The sequence below is a fragment of the Pituophis catenifer genome, unplaced genomic scaffold, assembly GCF_029215685.1.
Source record: "Pituophis catenifer annectens isolate HBS135680 unplaced genomic scaffold, rPitCat1.0.hap2 SCAF_1, whole genome shotgun sequence".
Taxonomy (NCBI): domain Eukaryota; kingdom Metazoa; phylum Chordata; class Lepidosauria; order Squamata; family Colubridae; genus Pituophis; species Pituophis catenifer.
In genome coordinates this window covers 298,297,721-298,321,302 of record NW_027256881.1, presented here as the reverse complement: position 1 = coordinate 298,321,302, position 23,582 = coordinate 298,297,721, and the positions used below count along the sequence as shown (strand labels likewise).

General features: G+C 35.8%; 1 protein-coding gene across 1 annotated transcript in view; it reads right to left on the bottom strand.

Annotated features, from left to right (window-relative positions):
- The window catches only part of IFT43 (intraflagellar transport 43), a 71,771-nt gene extending 50,635 nt beyond the window's left edge, over positions 1–21,136 (bottom strand). The window contains exons 1-3 of the mRNA XM_070941005.1: positions 21,074–21,136; positions 19,533–19,616; positions 11,833–11,900 (exon numbers count right to left, since the gene is read on the bottom strand). Of these exons, the coding sequence (XP_070797106.1) occupies positions 11,833–11,900; positions 19,533–19,616; positions 21,074–21,115 (194 nt within the window). The 5' untranslated portion in view covers positions 21,116–21,136. The remainder of the gene's footprint in view (positions 1–11,832; positions 11,901–19,532; positions 19,617–21,073) is intronic.
- Positions 21,137–23,582: the final 2,446 nt, after the last annotated feature.

The window sequence follows — 23,582 nt, the reverse complement described above, 5'->3', positions numbered from 1 at the left end:
GTAAATAATACTCCAACCAAGGAACTGCTAAAGAAGCTAACAGTAAACAGCCCAACCAAAGAATTTCCAACACCACTCCCATCAACACTGACAGGCAAGCCACTAGAATAAAAACTGAGAGCAAATCCCACTCTTTACTAGCATTGATGGTGTTACCTACTTTAGGTAGGTAACATCATCAATGCTAAAACATGTGAAAGAAAACAAACAAGCCTGAGCTACAAATATTCTCCTTTATTGAGATAAAAAATTGGAGAAAATCACAAAATACAAAGACTTGCAAATAGAAATAGAATGACTCTGTGTCATTCTACTGGAAAAGGCTTCAGGAGTCAACCTCGAGGCAAAATGCGGAGCTGGAGTCCCGGAAGCAGTTTGTGACTGTGTACAATCACGTTCTGGTAACTCCTGCGACGCAGCTGGAACTAATCATATCGGCTTTGCTGTTCCATTGGACGTGGAGAGGAGGGATCTGTTGCTTGGGTAACAGTCTATCCTCCATATTAATCTACCCAGGCCTCGTGCTCTGGAGAGGACACTCCAGCTTTGCATACAGCATTGAAACAACACGGGAAGTAGCAGTTACCGGTTATAAGCCTGACTGTGTCAAAAAAAGCAAAGAGAATAATAATAGTAATAGGCAGTTTGGCTGCAATCCCAAAACAATTGAAGTTCCACTCGAACACCACTGGCATTAACAAAATCATCATCAGTCAATTGCAAAAGTTAACTTTACTTGGAACAGAAACAACATCCTTAACACCGTCAAACAAGATCTTCCTATCCCAGGTCCTTGAGAAGGGCTTGATATGTGGATAAAAATGCCAAAGTTAGTGTAAACATCTGGCTGACGGTGCGCTGAATCATAATTTAATAAATTTGTATGCCACCCAACTTCCAATGAACCTGGGCAATCAAAGAAAGAAAGAAATTACAATTTATTTGTTTATTTTTCACATTTCTGAACTACCCATCTTCCTCAAAGAGGGAGTTTATTAGATTAAATTAATAGATGATAAAAAGATAAAAGGTGGCAAGAATGACAGACCAAGTGGAATGAAGCAACGGGTTTCATTCTCCCTTGCCAAAGGCCTGGATGAACTTGGCATAGTTTGGCTATTTCAGTTATCTAACAATTGTAAAAGGTATAAACAAGATATAAAACTTACTAAAATGCCATTTATTTCTGCAGGATGAATCTAATCTAGTCTTTAGTAGATTAGAAAATGTTAACCAGTCTTTCTAAAACTTTTATGAAGAGGCAACTTCAGAATTATGCCTCTATTTGTAACACATATTGGCATGCTATTTCCTGTAGCTTGCGTTCACCTTGACAATCAATACCCTTAGTCTCAAAATTTAGTTGATTAATCTTTTCTTATTGCTATCTGGAAAACCATGCCTTTTGATAGTTTGGATCAAAGATATTTGTTAAATACAATTTCTTTAGGATTTTTAAAAAAGATAGCAAAACAACAACAACAAAAGCTTACAGTCATCAGTGTACTTTTAGGAGCACCGTAAGATGATAATGTTTCTTTTTCTTGACTCACAAAGCCAACCAGTCTGGCAATGACAGTGAAGGAGAAGAGGACAGGAACTGGTTAACATTCCTGAAACATCTACTCTATAAAAAGAAACCCACAGACTGCAGCTTTACCGCCATCTTGATGTCCTTGATGAGTGCTGATGCTATGGAGGCGGCTAGCACCAGAACAGCCCAAGAGAAGGAATGAGAGGCCAATGGAGATTTATGTGAAGAGAGTGAGATGGACAAGGTAAAATTGTCAGGAGGAGTTGTTAGAAAGTAAAATATATTGTGACAATTCCACTCCTGCCGTTCATCAATAAACTGACAGATCATTTAGTGTCAATTAGGTGTGATAGATGGACAAGTCCCCATGATCCCAGGCCAAAATTAATAGCTGGGAGGGAGAGGGTGATTGAAAATGACGTCTGACATTGAGAAGAAAGTCCTGAAGGTCCCCAAGGGGCCATTACTTGCCTCATTCCCTTGCAGATCAATGCAGGAACAAACCCAAAAACTGACACTTCAAGCCAAAACTTAATCAGACTTCCTTTTTCTCAAGTTTTACTTCCTTACACTGCTTCCTCTCTTCTCTCTCACCCATCAAGTGAACAGAGCAACAGGTCACAATGAAAAGTCCAAAAACTCTCTTTCAGCATTTAAGAGTTTAAATTCAACAATTAAAATTCAGATATACCACTTTATAGATATACCACAACAAACCAGCTCAACTATTTATTGTTGTTTCCCATTTAAGGAACTGGATGAAGAAATTATGTATGAACTAGCATGTATTCATAAGGAGTATTCTCCTTATACTTCTTTATATTGAAAGATCCTGCGTGGTTAGAAATATAAACAATATCCAAGTTCCACAGATGAAATAATCCTTACACTGACAATAAAATGTTTTGTTTCCATTATACCTTTAAGATCTTTTACGATATAGAAGATAGAAAAGTACTGTTTTTATGAGTAATTAATTGTTTTGTTCAAAACCTACATTATGTTAAAAGTTGTAGGATGGACAATAATATAAATTAGAATTTGCACTACTTTAATCAATTTATCTTCAATAATGTAATTAAAATTATCATAGCCCTTAATTGGAGAATTCAGTCTCCAGGAATTATACTTCTAGTTCCTAGATATCAGCTTTAAATGATAAACATTCCATAAGTAGTTGAGTTAGGTCAGGTAAGCAGCAGCTCGGTTATCACTTAGGTGGGAGACACTACAAAACCCCAGGACGTAAATTAGACTAAGATTTTTTTAAAATCTGCAAGAAGGCAATAAGAAACCATTCTATACCATTGTCAAAAAACCCCACATGGATGTTTTTATGCAGTCATCAGTCTTAAATGTCAGTTTTTACTTTTGTAGAAGAGAACTGTATCCCAAAGCATATCCTGCCATTTAATATTCTAAGCCATGGACCCAAGGGTCCATGGAACGACACCAGTCCATGGCATGCCTGAAACAGGGCTATGCAAACAAGTGAAGCCCCATCCACAGGATGCAGGCAGCACATGAAACCATGCCCCCCAGCCTATTTAATTCCTGATTGGCATGCAAATAATGAAGAAACTGGAGAATCTGGAATTTTAGGAAGATTAGGAGTGAATAAACACAATCATGCAAGACACTGCTTAATAACATTTTCTGAAGACAATTATCTTGCTAACACAAACATAGGTAGTATATATATCACTAGATGGACAATATCAGAATTAAACTGAATAGATAATACAGGACAGAAGATGTAAAATGCAATCCAGTCAGTCTGGATAAATCCAAACATTGACTATGAAATCTCATAAATTATTGGTGTCAAATATATGGATTAAATTTGGTAACCTAGACAGACTAGATGCATCAAACAGATTTAACCTGGATTATATAGAGTAAGATTGGAAGATCGGTGTATTAGATTCAGTGATTTATATGAAAGAGAATCTGAGGAATTCTGAGAAGAGATGAAAGAAATTGGGATAACTAAAACATAAAAAATGCTCCCAAAATTTTAAAGAGAAAAAGATCCAAGCACCTTTCAGAACAGATTTATTATAAAAGCCAAGAAAGATAGATGCTGAAAGCCTTGAGCAACTAGAAAGACGTATGAGGACTGAAGACCAACTTTCAACATCAAGTAAGAAAGGATAAGGGAAAAAAAATCTCAATCACGAATGTTAACAAATAGAGATAAATAATAAGAAAATGGTTATAAGATTAGAGAAAAATCTAAAATCACAGGAATATTTATAGATTAGCTATAAGCATTCAAAAAAAGTTAAAGATGAGATATAATAAGAGGCAAAAAAGGCTAAAACAAAATGGAAAAATATGTTGAAACACTTTATAAACAACATTACAAATGGCAGAAACATGTATAGAAATCATATTCAAGAACCAGCTCCATTATAAAGTAAGGTATCAGAGGCAAAGACCAGCTGTCAAAAAGGAAACACCAGGCACAAATGAAATACTTTGAACTGTTTAAAGCTGCAGAAGAAAAGGTAGTACCGGTACTCACAAGTCTATATCAATAAGTATGAAGTAAGTTTGTGACCTAGAGATTGGAAAGGATTAGTACAAATGGCTATACTGAAAAATATAGATGGCAAGAGAATATGCATATTGCTGAGCTATTAGACTCAATCCTCCTATGAGCAACGTTTTACTTAAAATCTTAGGGGGAAAATGAATAGCTTATTTATTTGTTTATTTATATGACTGTCCATCTAAAAAGAAGCAACTCTAGGCAGTGTACAATAATCAATAAAACAATATAAAATAATCATTATAAAAATATAAAAAGTCATATTAAAATGAAAAATGCTATTTAAAAAATTAAAACATGCAAGACACATAGAGAGAGTAAAAAGTTCAACCATAATGGAGCAATTTAAGAATGCTTCCAGTTCCCTGGCCCCCGCAGATCTGGTGCTATAATCAGGTCTTGAGTCTTAACCACCTCCAAAATGATGATAGGGATGAAGCTAACCTGACTTTGGGAAGGAGAATGTTCCCTGCACCATGGCAGAGAAGGCCTGCTTCTGAGATCCACCAAATGTAGGTCCCTGGCAGACGGCACCCACAACATGTCTTCTCTGCCTGATCTAATGGGACAGGCTGATGTAATCATGGAGAGATAGACTCTCAGATAATTCAGTCCCATGCCATGAAGGGCTTTAAAAGTTAAAACCAACATCTTGAATTGGACTTGGAAGCACACTGGCAGCCAATGCAGCCAATGTACCATAGCTTGCAGAGCAGCTACTGTATATATGGATAGAGAAATAGCAAATAAATAGAGGCTTCAAACAACCAAAGGGACATAATACAAGATGAATAATGCAAAGAGTATGGGAAATTTACATAGGAAATTTATCTCTTCTACTGTATATTGATTACAACAAGGCCTTTGATTAAGTTGATAATACTAAAATGTTTATTAAGAATAACAGGTATGCTGTTATTTTTGGATATTGTTTATCAAAAATTATTTTTTTGATAAAACCACAAATATTGTAAAAACCAAATTTGGATAAACTGGTTCAGAGTGCAGAATGGCATAGATGCATATTATTCTCATAGCTGCTTCACTTGTGTGGTGAATATATTACATGAATGGCAAAATTAGATAAGATGACAGCTTGAATCAAAACTGGATTTTGAAATACTTAACAATTTGAGATATGCATGACACCTCCTTTTAGCTGAACATAGAAGACTTAGAAGATTTCATTATAAAAACCAAAATGGGAAGTGAAAAAATGTTAATATTAAATAAGAAGACAAAGATAATGTCAACCAGCTTGGTCACAATTGACCATGATGAAGTGAAGGTACTAGATAGTTTTGTTTTCCTGGCCTTAATAATAAATAAAGATGAATAGTATGCTAGAGCAGTAAAGACATTAATCCTAGGGAGGAAGACATTGACAAACTCAGAGAGGTCATGAAAGATAAGGGCATTTCTATGATAAGAAAGATCAGAATAGTTATAGCATTGTTTTTCTATTCAAAGTGTTCATCTATGAAACAATAAAAGAGCAAAAGAGAAAGAAGATAAATATTTTCAAATTATGAATAGTTATTAAAAATAATATGGACTACAAGAAAAACCAGTCAATCGGTCTGAATAAAAAACTGATAGCTGCCTTAAAATCAGCAAACCAAAATTCTTCTATTTTGAACATATGATGCAAGCAGATAATGAAAGAGTGGGGAAATGATTAGGCTTTGGAAAGTTGAAGGAAAAAGAAGTAGAAGACAACAGAAAAAATTGATAAACTGAATCAAGATCACTGAATGTCCTTGGAAGAGCTATGCATAATTATGGGGAACAGGGTGAGATAGAAGCTATTGCCCAAACAGTCATCAGGGACTAGGCCCACTTCACTATCACAAATGGTACAGAATATTTATCTAATTATTTTGTCCAGCATTTGTTATGAATTGAATTATGTAGTCACATATCAACTTATGATTTGAACTTCTGTAGGATCTCTCAGATTTAACAGATGATAGTCAGAAAAAGGTCTGTTTCGGTTCTGGTGTTATATCTTTGGAACACCCTTCTCAAAAGGTCTGCCTGGCTTCTTTGTTTTTCCATAGTCAAATCCATGATAAAGATATTTTTCATTTTACGGTGCTATAAACTGCTCTTTAATCAGTGTATTATTATTCTTATTATCAGTGAATCTTTTGTTAGTTCTACTAATGTTTACAGATAATATTTTTAAAATTATATATTATGATTTGTTCTGTAGTTTTCACTGTAATTTATAGTTTAAACCGTTCTGAGACTATTTCTGGAAAGTCCAGATATGAATTTAATTATTACCAATGTTCCAACAATTACAAGTCAGTGTGGGATGTTCATGCAAATTTCTTTGTCACATTAATGGTGGAATTTAGTCTCATTTTCCTTTTTCTTGCTCTCTTTCTTGTGTTTTCTATGAGGCATAGACTATTTCCATTCAATATTGCTTCTTCAAATTAATTATTTCTAATTTCTGTGGCCAGGAAAAGTAGTTCTTCTCCCTATAGCTTTCTCTTAGGTATCTGAACATCATGTTCTGATCATGATGCTACCTCAAGTTTTCTGTTCTTTGGACGAAGCATTCCAAATTCCTTCAGCCTATTTTCATGGAATATGTCTTCAAGTTCCCGTATCATCTTCATTAATTTTCTCTGAACCATCTCTAATCTGTCATTATCCTTCTGAAAATGTGATTAGAATTGTACACAGTATTCCATGTGTAGTCTCACCAATGTAGACTAGAGTGTTCACATATTTTTTTTGAATTGAATAGAATAGAATAGAATAGAATAGAATAGAATAGAATAGAATAGAATAGAATAGAATAGAATAGAACAGTTGAAAGGGACCTTGGAGGTCTTCTAGTCCATCCCACTGCTCAGGCATGAAACCCTATACCATTTCACACAAACGGTTGTCCAATCTCTTCTTAAAAACTTCCTGTGTTGGAGAATCCACAACTTCTGGAGGCAAGTTTTTCCACTGGTTAATTGTTCTAACTGTCAGGAAATTTCTTCTTAGTTCTAGGTTGCTTCTCTCCTTGATTAGTTTCCATCCATTGCTTCTTGTCCTGCCCTCAGGTGCTTTGGAGAATAGTTTGACTCCCTCTTCTTTGTGGCAACCCCTGAAATATCAGAACACTGCTATCATGTCATCCCTAGTCCTTCTTTTCATTAAACTAGACATACCCAATTCCAGCAACCATTCTTTATATGTTTTTATCGTTCTTTATATGATAAACTGTTCTTTATATGATCTTCCTCTGATGCAGGGTAGAACATCTAACAATTGTCTCAGGCTACTGATCCATGTTCATTTTGCCAATAGTTATACCCAAGACATGTTAAGATATGGTATTTCCAAGCCATTAATGTCCCATCTGGTATGTGTGTCCTATTTTTTTCTCTTCTCCCTGTTAAAGGGCATCTTGTTCCTCTCATCCCAATCTTCAAACCTGTCCAAATTATGCTGTAATCTCATATAATTAGTCTTGTGAATTGATCAGACTCCTACCTATTGTGTAATTTGTGAATATATTGAATAGCACCTAGAATCTATTTATATTATAAGTGTTTTGAATATCAATTTTCATAATCACTTAAAATGTGGTGACCACTTCAAACTTAAAATGTGTACTCTATTTTGAAAAAAATCTGCTATGCTAGAATCCTGGAATCTAATTTTCTTACTTTCAAAGGAAGGACAAGATTTGACTTCAACCAAGAAGTATAGACTAATTTCACCATTGAATAATGATTACAAAATATTTACAGCAATATTCTGATTAAAGAAGATTTTACAGGACTTTATTCAGGATTATCAATGTGGATCATTACCTAAAAGACAATTAAAAAACAAAGAACTGTATTGATTGTAATAGAGTATTTCAACAACACAACTAAAAACAGGTAACATTTATTTTTCTTGATGCACAGAAGGCTTTTGACAATTTGAACTGGTCTTTTATATTTAAAGTTTTGGAAAATATGGATTTGGGGGGAAATTTATTCAAGAAATCATATATATACAATCCCAAAAGCACATATTATTGTTAATGGTGACTTAACCAAATAATGTGAAATCCAGAAGGGGACAAGACAAAGATGATCTCTGCCAACTTTGCTTTTTATTTTAGTTCTAGAAATTTTGAATAGAAACATTAGACAGTATGAGAAAATAACAGGTTTGAAAATTTAAAACAAGACTTACTAATTGAAGGCTTTTATTGACAATTTAGTTTTTTTTTAAAAAAAGAACCTCAGACTGGTATTGAACTTTTCATGAAGACACTAAAGAATTTTGGTGTATTAGTCAGATTTAAACTAAATAAACAAAAAACGAAGATCTTGGTAAAATGTACGAGTATACAAGCCCAAGAGAGCCGGATGAAAAAGCAGGGTTTTAAATTGAGATAGCAAATATTTAGGGTTACAGTGACCAATATGAATTATATCTTGCTTTACAAGATATAAGGTATGGAGGTATGGAAGGATATTAAAAAGGATTTATTGAGGTGGGGGAAAGTACAAATATCATTGTTAGGTAGAATTAGTGATTAAAACGAATGTGTTATTTTTATTAAAAACAATATCAATCTTGACTATTGATGCACCATTCAAACAATGGAAAAAGATATTTCTAAGTCTGTATGGCAGGACAGAAACTCAAGAATTAAATATATATTGCTGCAAGATGCCAAAAGGACAGGTGGATTTGGTCTACCAGATTTAAAATCATAGTTTGGTGCTTGTTGTTTGGTATAATGAAAGATTGGATGTCTCTGAAGAATAGGAGCTTATTAAAGTTAGAAGGACATGATCTGAGGTTTGAGTAGCACTGCTATTTATATTATGGCAAAATCAAGGTTAACATAGATTTTCAAAAATGTTTTGTTAGGAGTGCCATAATGAGGATCTAGAATAGATATAAGCAAGATATCCTAAAATTCCTTTAAGGTAAACCCCTCCAAAAGTTTTTTTTAAAAAAGAAATGATAACTACACAAATTTGGTTGACCTATGCACATTTATTGACTTTCTCTGAAGGAGAGCCTAAATTAAAAACTAGTGAAGAACTGAAAAGGGAAGGTCACATTTGTCAATATTATGCTTATGCCCAGTTGACAGAAAGATTTAAAATGGACAAAAAGAAATTTGCTTTTATCAATGAAAAAAATGATTTTGAATTGGATTTATGTACTAGTGAAGAACATATTATTGCTAAAATGTATGAACTATTATTGGAAATGAATTTTTAAAAAGTGTATGATTAAATGGGCAAAAAACTTGGGATACAAAATAATACTTGACAAATGGGAAAATACTGTATATGGAGTAAAAGATTGAAAGTTACACTGAATTATAATATGAAGGATAACTTTTCCAAGATGATGTATCATTGGTATTTAATAATAGACAGGTTGTCTAAGATATGTAAGGGTGCCAAACATATGTTGGGAACGTAAGCAATCTAAAGATATATTTTCTCATCTTTGGTGGACAGGAAAGGAATCTAAGAAATAGTGGGATAAAATAAAATAAAATATTTTAAAATAAAATAAAATAAAAAATAGTGTTTGTATTACAAAACATTTATGGTATACGTGTGTAAATGAACAGAAAAAAACTATATAAATTGCTATGTGTTCATTTTATAAACAAAGAGAAAGACATGTAAAACAGAGAATATAAAAGAAATCTCTGATAGAAGCAGTATTTATTAAGTTTTTAAAAGAAAAAATTGACAATTCTCTCATCCTATCTCATTCTACCCTCTCATCTCTCCAACCTTCATTCATTTAAATTCCTTAACACATGAAAATAAGTGCCTCTTTGCCATATGACTGGTGATTTCTTCAGCAAGCACAGGCTCCTTTCCCCCTGCGTTTTATAAATGTAATGCATGAGCTAATATAAGGAGCCATTTACCGTAAGTCTGTTTATCAAAAGGTAAATGATGTCATAAAATAAGTTTCTACAATTTTCAAACAGAACTTGAGTGCCCTCTAGTGGTTCAAGAACTAATCATGCAGCTGAAATATATCTAGTCAGAGTTCAATATATTTTATTATAGAGCAATGTAATGAAAATGGTGAAGATACTAAGTATATAGAGAATGCAAACACACTGTACTTATTTGTTCATGTCCCTTTCATATTTATCTTGGGTTATTCTTCCTTTTTGATACACCATGATCTGTCATGCCCACTATTATTCCATAAAGATAGTCCTAAGATCCCAGAGCAGGCTTTTGTGGGGTATTGAGCTTTTCAATTTCATTAACGCTTTCCAGAAAGCACCCTTTCTGGAATTCCATTACTAGAATATCTTTGGATGAGAGAATATGAGCTTTTGGTGAAAACATACTCATGGTGCTACCACCATTCCTTCAACATTTCTTTTATAAACATGGATTTTTCAACACTTCAATAAACCAAATGTCAAAAGATGATGAAAGATTCTGATTCTATGCCCCTCTTGGCCTGTTCAGACATCTCATTCCAGAAATTGGTAGAAAATGCCATAATGCACTGGGCAATTTGCCAGTCTTTTTGCAGACAAATACCTTCATAGCTAGACTCCAGTGGGACAGAGACATGTGAGATGACAAACACAATGTCTTGTGATTACCTTGGATTCTTCCTCATAAGTTCATCTGGCACTGTTTTGAAGCTTATACATAAATGGATGTAGACAGATTTCTTTCTAGATTGAACTCAGTCATCAGTAGATTAAATCTATGCCCCTCCTGGCCTGTTCAGATAGCCAGAAAGGGAATGACAGTTGTGTGTAGGAGGTGGTGAATATGTCTGTGAGGAAGGGAAAGAGGGAGGGAAAGTTGCTTCTGCCTTGAATGACATGGTGGTGATCCCTCTTCTCAAGAAACTATCATTCAATTCAGCCATTTTAGATAAATATCAACCAATTGGCAACCTTCCCTTTCTAGGAAAGGCTAGAGAAGTGATTGGGCAACAATTACTGAGTATTCTGGATGATACAGATTATCTGGATCTCTTCCAGTTGGGATTCAGGCTTGGGAATGTTTGAGTTACACTGATCTCCAATAGGATTCTGGACCCAATTCATGGGACAGGTTGTTACTTAAAGTTCTTATTAGCATTAGAACCACCAACTGTAGGTGGCATCAGTTCACATAATATGAGATGGCCAAGAAGCGATGTAATGAGAACCCACCCACTGAGACTGAAGAATGAATTTCTTGGTAGCAGCTCCCTCACTTTGAAATATTACTCCAATATATGAAATCCATCCTTATTAATCAGAAAGGTTGTAAAAATTTCCTTCTGCAAGGTTTTTAGATGGAAAACTCTTAAGGTTGATAGCAGTTGCGGGATTTTAGTGAGTCTTAACTCGCTAAAGTACTACAGAGTCCAACCACATGCTATCATAAACTTACAATTATAAGAACAGCATTATTTTTTTTCCATTCAAGAAAAGTATAATGTGGGATAGCTTTCTAAAGAAATGGCAGTGCATCTCAGAAGACCTACCTCCTAAAAGAACCAAGAGCTGACATAAATTCTGCTGTTATAGTGCTCTCTTCCACTAGACCCTCATGACCTCAAGCTTTTCTAGAAAAAATGCACGTGAGATGCATTATTGGCTTTGCACAAAACCAAAAAGGCTGAACCAACATTATAATACTCTAAAAGGTTTCCATTGCCATTTTCTAGAAAGTTGCCCAGATTACAGTAACATATTTTGAATGCTAGTTTATTTAAACAAAATTGTACTTACTTAGACACATTTACACCAACAAAGCCAGACCACACTCCTTCACGTATATGTGGTTTAGATGATGGACGCTTAAGAAGTAAAAAAACAATATAAAAGAAAGTAAGACTCCAATTATTATTTGTCAACATTTGTATTCTACATTTGTGGTCAAAGAAGGGGACTTTTATAATGGCTAATAATTATAACCAAATCAAGGGTTTATTTTATTTATTTATTTGTCAAGCATATATAACAGGTAGGAGTATAAACATAATTTGAATACATGAAAAAAGTAAGTAAAAAGGAATATTAGGGCAGGGACGGTAGGCATGCTAGTGCACTATGCACGCCCCTTACATACTTCTTAGGAATGGGGTGAAGTCAACAGTAGACAGTTTAAGGTTAAAGTTTTGGGGGTTTCGGGAAGAAACCACAGTCAGGTAGTGCATTCCAGGCATTGACCACTCTGTTACTGAAGTCATATTTTCTGCAATCGAGTTTGGAACGGTTTACCTTGAGTTTGTATCTATTATTTGTTTGTGTATTGTTGTGGTTGAAGCTGAAGTAGTCATTGACAGGAAGAACATTGTGGCAGATAATTTTATGTACTATGCTTAGGTCAGACTGAAATCGGCGTAGTTCTAAGCGGTCTAAGCCCAAAATTTGAAGTCTGGTGGCATAAGGTATTTTATTGCAGTTTGAGGAATGGAGGACTCTTCTCGTAAAATATCTCTGGACTCTCTCGATTGTATTTATGTCTGATATTCAGTGGGTGTTCCAGACAGATGAGCTGTATTCAAGAATTGGTCTAGCAATATTTTGTATACTCTAGTTAGTAGTACAACATTACCAGAGAAGAAGCTACGCAAGATTAGGTTAATAACTCTTAATGTCTTTTTGGCAATGTTGTTACAGTGGGCTCGGGCACTTAGATCATTAGAAATGAGTACTCCAAGGTCCTTGACAGAGTGAGGATCATCTACAAGGTCATGTCCATCTAATTTGTATTTTATGTTTTGATTTTTTTTGCCAATGTGCAAGACAGAGCATTTGCTGGTTCATATTTGACATTTTTGGTTGATATTTTTACAGTCTAAATCAGGGGTCCCCAACCCCTGTGCCGCAACACATTACCAAGCTGTAGCCTATTTGTAACAAGCAGCGGGTTGGTGCGCACACAAGCAGCAAGCTAAGTTGCATGTGCTTGTGCTGGCCTGCCGCTCGCATAGCTTGCTTCCTCTCTCCCCACCAGCCAGGGTGCCAAGCCTTAAAAGTTGGGGACCACAGGTCTAAATGCTACAATTTAACCAATGGAGTGTTATTATATGTACTGGAAATCTGTCAAGTATGATTTCATTCACTTTCATGTTTTTCTAACTTTATATTAACCTATTATTAGGTTAGGTAATAGGTACCTAGGAAGGTAAGGTTTTTACAAACTTAAAAACCTTACCTTCTTCCATGCACATTTTTCCAAACGTATGCATTTTAATTCCCACTTTTTCTATTACATCTTTTTGCACTTTCTGTAAAAATAGTTCTGCAACTATTAAAGGATAAGTTGAATTGGAGTAAGAAGGTAGAGAATGTAACTCTGATAGTGTCCTGAGATTTATCAATGGCTTTTGACATAACTGGCTGTGGAATTTTTCTTCATTACCTAGTCTGACATAGAGGGTTAGCTAAGAAAAGTCCAATGATTCCAATTCTAATTTAATGTAATGTCCTGCAAGGACATTACTAGAAATATGGACCATTGTTCTAGTCTTTGGCAACTGGAGTACACCAGGTTTATATCATTTCATTTCTGCTTATTAATAACAATTTTAATAGTTAATAAGTCATCTGAATGTTTGGACTAAGGTTCTGTTACTATAAGAACAACACACTGTAAAAGAATATCTTCCATTTCTACAAATTTGTCTCAGGGAACTGAAGTATTGTGGATGGGGAAAACCTGCTATCCGAATAAATTTGTGAGAATATGCTGGATGGTACTACAGTACCCTGAAGAAAGAATGGAAAGAATTCTTCTGGTCTCAGTGCCATCTTGGATATATAGATGCATTGATAATTATGTCCCATTTGCAGACTTTTAGTTGGCTACTTTGAAATCAGGATGCTCATATAGACAGTTCTATGGTCTGATTCCTCAATGCTCTTATTTTTTAAGATGTGATCTCCAATAATGCTTACTGTTTAAAGTGATACAGTTTGAAGCGGCTGTCAAGCAGTCTAACAATATTTGTAGATTAGTGGTTTTGTAATTTTCTTCAATGATAAGAAGGCAAGAAAAATGGACAATCTTTTCAAAAAATCACAAAGAATGGAAAACACTCTTGAATATTAAATCCTGGGGGGAAACTCAGCATTTCCTATAGATACTGAGATAATTGATTTTTAGGTAGACTATAAGTGTGGAAAATAGACAATATTTGAAATTGGAGGTTGTTGCCTGCTGGAAGGAGGAGGCATGACCCAGCGTAACTCCCTAACAGGAGCAAAAACAATCATTCTCCAAAAATAAACAGGGAGAAGGGACAAGCCAAGTGCTGCAGTTTCAACATACCAGATTTCTTCAGCAAAGGGGGCGCAGAAGGGCAGAAGGACAAACAGAGCTTAGAAAGCAGGAAATAGCTTCCTTATATGGGCTTATCCGCAAGCGACAGAGCTCAGTCGACTGGAATGACTGTGTCACAAAATGTGAAGCCTTCAGGGGCTGCAGTGAATGGAGTTTTCTGATCTTTAAATTATTTCTCCAGATTCTTAAGATGCCAAAGCCAGGAGACTATAGTGCCAAAAAAGGAGCATTTTGAATTGGGATGCTTTAGGGAAACACACCACATATGGATGTAAAAGACTACATACACAGAAAGACCCCATACATATTTTTGTCACAGAATATACTGAATTCCCAAACATTGATTAGATGCATTCCCAAAAATTGATTAGATGCATTAAACCAACATATTTGAGCTACATATATGTATAAGCTGTCACTTTTTTAAAAAAAATGTATCTCTAATCATTTTTTCCTAACCTGTAAGTAGTTGATACTGTATCTGTATATACCATTATGAAACTTTCCTCAAAGCAAAACTCCCAATTTGCTCCTATACTTTATAGGCAAGGTATTTAAATGAGACATGTTGCTAAGCGTAGACTGTTAATGTTTTCTTTCAATAAAAATAGCAGTTATGTATCCTTTAGGAATATTCAATGTCTATATTAGTTAAAAACAACTAATATCCTAACTAATCAAATGAGGCCACTGTTTCCGTCTTGAGTCTGTAACATATTTAATAGCTCTCTTTGGGTGTTATAAAGAAATAATAGGCATGCTGAGGGAAAGAGTCATGTTTTAAGGAAAGAGTCATTAACCATGAGTGGCTTGAGGATTGATGAAGATCTTAACCTTCTTGGTCCATTCCTCCACTGAGTTGTGTGTTTGGAAACGTGTTAGTCTGCCATTTTCTAGACTCCTCCCTCACTTTATCATTATGTGTGCCAGACATACTGACTGAACTAACTCTATGCTTGATTTTAACAAAAATGCTAAATCACATAAAATACAGTTTTTAAGTATAGAATAGCTTGGAGGGTTTGTTGTTAACAGAGCTGATGAATTATTAGAATAGAAAAGATGGATTTAATAAGTATCCCACAACCATAAATAAAAATATGGATATGGTGTGGATAGACAAAAAATAAAGACAAAGAAGGGTACTAGATTCAAACTTTGTGGGAGATAAGAGTTGCAGTCCTGGGCAGGCTTTTCTTAAGAATAAACATCCTACTAAATTTAGCAAGATAACTTTCACTTAAATATAAATTTCAGCTGCAGATTAAAACATTAACAAAAAGAAAGTAGTTAATTAATATTTTTAACTTGCAAAAAGTAGGAGAGCTTGAAATAAATGGTATCATGGCTGTTGAAGGCAGAAGACTTTAAATGTTGGCATAAACTTTGCAAGAGCGGTTACAAGAGTTAAAGGGTGAGTAAAAATAAGATTGGACAAAAATAGATTAGTCAAGAATAAAAATGGGAGGATAAAAGTAAAGAATACCTAATGGACTAGATCTTTGCAAAGTTCAGAGACAAAAAGGAGGCATACAGTACAGTGGTAACTGGAAGGAAAGGTAGGATCAAAAGGAATTTCCATTGGAAAAGGTATTCAATCATTTTCAATGTCCCATCTGATGGGACCATGAATTGGGCCTTCTCTGTCATAGTACCTGCCCCCTGAAATATCTCCCCCACAGATTATTATTAAAATGAGCACTCAAAACCTGGCTTTCTCCTTGGATTGTAAGTGAGTAGAGGATTCCTTAATGGACAACTGATCTGTGAAAATTTGTATGATGACAATGGATATTTTAGAATTATGTTATCAGAATATTTGTGTTTTGTATTGTTTATGAAATTCTATTGTTTAAAATTTATATTGCATGCCACATTGGAATTGGATGACCTATTATTTAATTAATTAACAATACTGGATGTAAGGGAAGTACAGTATAGTCCTTCACTGAAACTAAACAGGTCTCAGGTGTTACATCCGAATAAAGGTTGTTTCATATTGCATCATGACAATATATTTATTCCAATGGAAGTAATCCTTGTTTATGAAACCATATGGATCTTGCAACCTAATTACCAAGTATGTTCATCCTATAGAAATATTTATAAATTGCTACTATGTCTAAATTACCTATTTATCCATAGAAGTGTTTTTGCTTAATATAAGCATAGAAGCTCTTAAAACTAACCCCTACTTGAAACATTTGAAAAAGGTTTACATTTTCAATATTTCTTTTACCTGGTTTGTCTCTAACTGCAAAATATGTTTTATTATCCTTATATCCATGATCATATTGTTAATATCGAAATATCCAAACTCTTTTAGGGAGACATAATCCATGGCACAGTACTGTACAGTGTATCTCAATAGTTTTCAATGTTGCAGGGCCAGCCAATGTGAGGAAAAACAGCATTCAAATAATAGCCATTTCCCTCATCTTTTGGTGGGGTCTGGTTAGAAAGAATTCAAAAAATGAAATACATGGTAGAATTAGAATTTTTATGTAACCTTTCCCATGCGCTTGTGCTCAACACTCAGCAATGATCAGTGCACTAACAGTGAAGACCAAAATGAAAAGTACTGGGAAATATAGATGCTTAAAAGAGTTATTTTGAGGAGAATGATGAAAAATGTAATTGAGGATAAGGAGATAACCCCAGCAGGCCAAAAATAACTAGGCAGCTATTCAGGGTTCTACAGGCTAAATAAAAGACCTTGGGGAGCTTCAGGCTGAATGAGGCTACAGCTCATTTTAAGAAAGCTGACCTAATTAGGGAACATGAGTTCAGCTACATTTTTCAGATTCCTATTGAAGAATCTGGCAACATTCCAAGGGAACAGTTGGAAGTCCAACACTTCTTGTACAGGCAGCTGGATGGCTTCAAAAGAAGAAACACTGATCCATTCCACAAAGACTTCCATGGGATGGGCAATACTAATACTGGTTCTGCTTTGATGGAAAATATATTTATATATTTAAAGTACATGTTTTGAAAAGAGTATTCAAATAGAAAATCTCTATAGATTCTCCATATTTCTGTGACGTTATTCAAAGCACATTGTCTTTCCACATTTCCACATTGAGTTTTATATCCCAGAAATACATGATAATATGTTTTGTTTAATCTAACCATATGCCCTGAATTAAGTAAAAATCCACAACTAGGTGGAACAATAGCGAAACTGTAGCACTACTGAAAGTGGACAGTTCCTATCAATGTTGCTTACAAGAATAATGTCTCTGTTTTGCATGATATAATAAATATAAAACATATTTATTTCTATGTTTGCTGACTCTTTCTGCTTTAACTTTTTATGGTTTTAAATTTGCTTGTTATATATAATTAATATATAATTAATATTACAACATTTTGTCACTTTTGTCACAATTAAGAAAAAACATTTGAATGCCTCCTTCTCAGTCACATAGGAAAAGGAAGAAGAGTAGAGGAATAAAATCCAAAATTCATTGCTCATTTCAGCCCATTATTATGATAAGAATTTAATATTACATGTGAAAATGAAAAATGTCAGGTCATAGCAGACTTCTTACAGCAAGAAGAAACTAGCTAAAAAAAATTTGGCAAACATTATCTAATTTCAGCATAAAGAGACCATTTGTTCATATCCCAAGGTCTAGAAAAACTGTCTGGCAACAAGTATATGATTCTCTCTAATGCCATAGTTGGGCTTTTCAATTTTATATCCTCAGAACTTCTCGGTTACACATGCTGATACTGTATAAAATTGTATGAGAATATCATTTGAACTAATGTGCCATCAATATAATGAGAATAGTACTCCTGAAATTTGTCTATTATCAATAATATGTAGAATGAGAAAAAATAAACTGAATTAAATTAGGTAAGATAGATGTGCTGCTGGTAAATAAGAAATGAAGTCAGGTTCAGCATCTTTTAGACAGGGTTGCACTCCCAATAAAAGAGCAGGACCTTGAACTTCAGCTGTCATTGGATGTGCAGATGGCAGCAATGGCAAATGAGCTTTTTTTGAACAATTATACTTAGTACAACTAATACAATACTTCCTGAGCTGGCAAGATTTGACAGCAGTTATTTATCCCTAGATTATACCCTATCCTAACTATTACATGCTCAGTATATATGAAATATGCTTAAAAAGTGATCCCAAGTTGCAAATTATAGCATTTAGGCTGCTAACTATTAAAAGAAAAGATATTGCAAGGTGCCCAGACTGAAATATCTATGCTTTTGTTCAATTGCTCATCAAGCATAATCTAAGATGTTGTATTGACTCTTAAAGCCCTACACATCTTAGGGCATGACAATATGAGAATCCATGAGATGTTACAAATCCATGTTACAAATTTATCCATTCAGATTTGCTGAAAAGGTCCTTCTATAGATGCCCATGCTGTCAGAGAATTGCCTATTCCTTACATATGTTGATATATTTTTGCATATAAATGAACACTGAATAATTTGTCCTTTATCTGAGGTAATCATAAGAAAATATTCCAGTCTGCTATTATAATTTGCAGTAACTTTGAGGACATTATGACATGCAGCAACCAATCTGAAATATGGTAAACCGAGTAATACTATTTGATAAAAATTATACCAATGACCAACTTACTAAGTACTTCAAAATATTGTGTTGTAAATCATTACTTGGTAAATGGTCACCCAGAATTTAACAAACCAGCTTTTCCAGCTCTGTCACTGATCTTCTGTGAATGGATGGATGGATGGATGGATGGATGGATGGATGGATGGATGAAAATATAACATGTAGTGAAAAGCTGCATTTGACAGCATGTTCCAGAAGGACCAGATTTCTACAACCAGCAGGTCTCACAATTAGAAAATCTCACTATCTATGGGTACTATATGGGCTGCAAAAATACAGACAACTGCCAGACGCCTGCAAACTGCCCAGATTCACTGAGGTGAGATAGACTGTATAGAAATTTGATAAATAAATACACAACAGTTACTGTATGATATTCTCCTGTTTCTTCTGTTTTGCAGTGGTCAGCTGGAATTCTGCAGCCCAGGAAAGGTAGTGTTACATTGTTACTTGAGTAACATGTTCCATTTATCAGGAAAGTCAAAACCAAGCCATCCAGACAATGTTGCTCTATTTAGTTATACCCACCTGTGCAGCCGGAGAGTTTGTCTGGCTAAGATGGTTTTCTTCTGGGAAGAAATCTTGATGAGCACGTCTACCCATCTTTACTACCTACATGAAAAATATTACTGTAGTTATTCAAAAGATCTGCCTCATAACTGCACATAATAATGGAACGCAGGAATAATCAATCTGTGGTTAACAGATTATTTTAGCCTAGAGCCATTCGTGCATGACTTGTGAAAAAATGATTTTACATCAAAAAAATGAATCCAACAATAAGCATGTGCTGCGAACAAAATAGAGTATCTTTTTTTCTCGAAAAATTGAATAAAGTGGCAAAAAAAAGAGGAAAAAATAAGCCATTGCAGGATGGGAAGGAGGAAAAAACAGGCAACAGTTTCATGGGAGGAAAAGAAAGTGGACGAACTTAGATTCAACTAGAGAGCTATGTTTAACTTGTTTTACAAACTCCTTATGTTACATTTGAAAGATTCAATTCTTTTGAACAAAGTTTTCTGTCCCCAAAATACTGAAGGGTAAGTTGCACTGGATACAGTATAGTTTACTTCAGAAAAAGAAAACATGTGTGTAAATTCCTAGCCCCTTAAATTTATTGTGAGAGTAATCAGGGATGAAGTTTTGGTTTGTTTCATTGTCCTTCCTCTTTCACAACATTGTATAGGGACCATTCATAACCATCAGGTTTTCCTACCATTTCTTTTGATATGCCTTAATGCGTCACCAGAAAGAGTTCCTTAAGGAAGGAAAGATGGACAAGCTTCACAGCAATGCTTTTCGGGAGCTATCACTCAGGAAACATCTTTGAGGATAGCTGATGCATGACGGGGTGAAAAGTCAAAAAGCTTCACCAAGAAGAGTTAAGGGATGAATGTCTATGGAGATTCCCAGTCATCCAGGTTATGGTTGTCCCAAAGGTGCTTTTTTCAATTTTATGGATTTTATGGATTTTCCTTTGAAGACGTTTCGTTTCTCGTCCAAGAAGCTTCTTCTCCCCACCCTCCAGCCAGAGCTGAAGAAGCTTCTTGGATGAGAAGCGAAACGTCTTCAAAGGAAAACCCAGAAAGTCCAGTTGCCTCTTGAAAAAAGCACCTCGGTTAACCTCGGTCGTTGTAAAATATATCAGATATATAAAATCATATTAGGCAGCGCTTCCCCGCTTGCGGGATGTCAACTTGTAGCAATGATGGAAGTGCGTTTCTGCTGACCCTCCGAGAAAAACGTTTGCCCGGGAGGCTCTGCAGCAAAGTTTGCTGTTTAAAGCCTTTTTTAAATGACCAGAGCGCCAAATCTGAGTTTTTCAACGGAGCTGCGGCACAAACTTGGCTACGCGCCTATCCAGAGAGACCTATTCGGGGGCTGGGGGTGGGTTTGTGGAAGGCGGGGGGCAAGACCTCAGCTGCGAAGTCCGGCCAAATGCCTGAGGAAGGCGATTCTTCGCCCGCCAGAGGAAATCACGCAAAAGGCGGGCTGCAAAATAGAACAGAGGAGGGGGAGGGAAATGTCCGTTCGTCACCATGGCAACCATGTCCTCTCGCTCGCCTTACCCCCTTGCAGACCTCCTCATCCAGCTCCAACTCGTCCTCCATCCCTCAGGCCTAAAGTACCCGGAGCGCGAGATTGGGGGCGATGAGCCGTTTACTTCCGGAAAAAAAAACACCCGCCCTTTTAAGCGTCCATAGCAACCACGACTTCCGCTTAAAGCAGTGTTTCTCAACCTTGGTAGCTTGAAGATGGGTGGACTTCAACTCCCAGAATCCCCCAGCCAGCGTTGCTGGCTGGGGGATTCTGGGAGTTGAAGTCCACCCATTTCAAGCTTCCAAAGTTGAGAAACACTGGCTTAAAGGGTCCGCGGTCTTCTGGCTGGAGGATTCGAGTAGAAATCCTCGTATAGTACTTCATAGTACTTCGTATAGTACTTTGCTATCGCCCTGGAGTATTTAAGTACGTAGGTGGTAGCAAGGCACGTGTTTAAGCATTGCTCGATCTTAAGAAGAACTACTGCAGATACGTCTCTAAGTCAGGGATCGGTGGAAGCTCATTGAGGACAAGCTGTGAACGTTAAGAAAACTAAGTCTAAAACTAAGGTCTAAATTAAAACTAAAAGCTAAGAAAAGCAGAGACGTCGAAAGTTTAATGCCTATGAGGTTTGTGCGTTTGTGTTTCAGATGGAGAAAATCTTTCACCCTGAACCAAATGCTTGATTTTCAAGAAATCGAATCCACAGAGAATTTCTCATATTAGAAATTTCCATACAAAATAATATATTTCCATAATTTTACCTGCTGGAAATTTATTGCACTTATATGCTAGCAAAGCAGTCACATGAATACTCTTTATTATACATTTTTGTTCATTGTTGAGCAATTTGCATAAATGTCTTTTACTATAGCATGCAGATAGTGAAGGTTGATCAATGCATATTCTTGTAGCTCTTACTATTACACTGGAAAATGTAATGTTAATTGGATTCATTGGGCACCAATGACTCAATCTTTATGAGAAAGGATGACTTCCTTCTTTTCTAAATATTTAAATTGCTGCTTCCTATGTGCATTGTCTTCTTCCTCTTTATACATTTGGAGAACTGTTGTCATTGCTTTATTGTACTTTGTTTGCTATATTTTATATTTTGAATATTATTCTGTAATAGAAAAGTCAAGTACATATTTAACATTAAATCAATTAAAATACTACCTATGGATGTAAGGAATGACATATTTCCAACAGGCATATTTTTATTCTAAGAGCCACTAAAATAAAAGTGGAAATAGGTTGTCACAGGAAAAGAAATGGTTTAAAAAATAGAAAAGTCGCATTAGGTACACTTCAGCTTTAAGATTCAGATATTGTTTAGCAGCTGGAAATAATTGGGAAGGGAGGATTCTATACACAGTAATGCCAAAATATTCAATCCATTCTCCTTTTCCGTTTTAGGAACAAGCTTCCTTGAAAACCATTCCAACAGGAGCTTCTCCTAAAAGTGAGGAGAGCACTGTCCACCAGAGGGCATTATTCACTTCCTTGGTTACACTTTATTCCTATTCTGCAGCTGCGATTTATGTAATAAATAAAATTAATGAATTGGGGCGGGGTCACGACATACAGCGTAGTTCTTTTTTATTGTTAATTTTAAAGATGCTTAAGAAGAAAGCCAGATGGGGGGGGGAATAAAAAAAGAAATACAAAAGATGATTTTACAAATTCTAAAAATTAAATTAAAAACACCGTCATTCCAAGCCGCTTGCTAAATCAGTTCGCAACCTCACATTCCCAATACTTTACAAACAAAACAAAACGGGAGAGAACACCCAGCTCTTCAAAACACAGCATAATTGGTTCTCCCCCCCCCCCCCTTAAGGGTCAAGGTCTTGTCATGACGCTGTTACAGCAACTATGAGACTGAGCTTTTCGGCGCTGTAACATTGTAATACGTTCAAGCCATAGTTAAAAATGCGGATCTTTATTAGAATTCAACCGATCTTCCAGGTTTACTTGAAAGAAATCATTCCACCAAGCTTTATATTTGAGTATGGCTGCGGGATCGAATCAGTTCAGTTAGTCAAAAGCGTTTAGTAGTGGGGAATGATTCGAGTGCAGGATCATACAGGTGTGCCAACACAAGGATTCCACTTGTTGGTACCACGGGTGATCACGAGATTGTGGCAAAACACCAGCACACAGAAGGGACGTTTGAGATGCTTCGGCTGTAATCGAGGCGCCTCGGAAAAATATCCGACCAACTTTCCCTATTTTATCTCAAGCCCCCGGATTTTCGGGCCCGCCATTCTTCTAGGGGGGAAAAGAAAGAAAGAAAGAGAAAGGAAAGACGAGACAATTCGTGAGGCGAACCTTTCAGCTCCTACTGATAACTTCGTCGAAGCTCGGAAGCCGAAGCTCCCAGGCGGCACCGCCTTCCCAGAGCCCGAAAGCGCCCCCTGAGCATTGCGCTGGACGCGGGAAGGCTGGGCTTGGAGAGAGAGCCCTCGGTTGCTCCCCCTGTGCCCGGCCCGGTCTCGAAGACGTCATGAGAGGGAGGTATAAAATTTCAAGCGA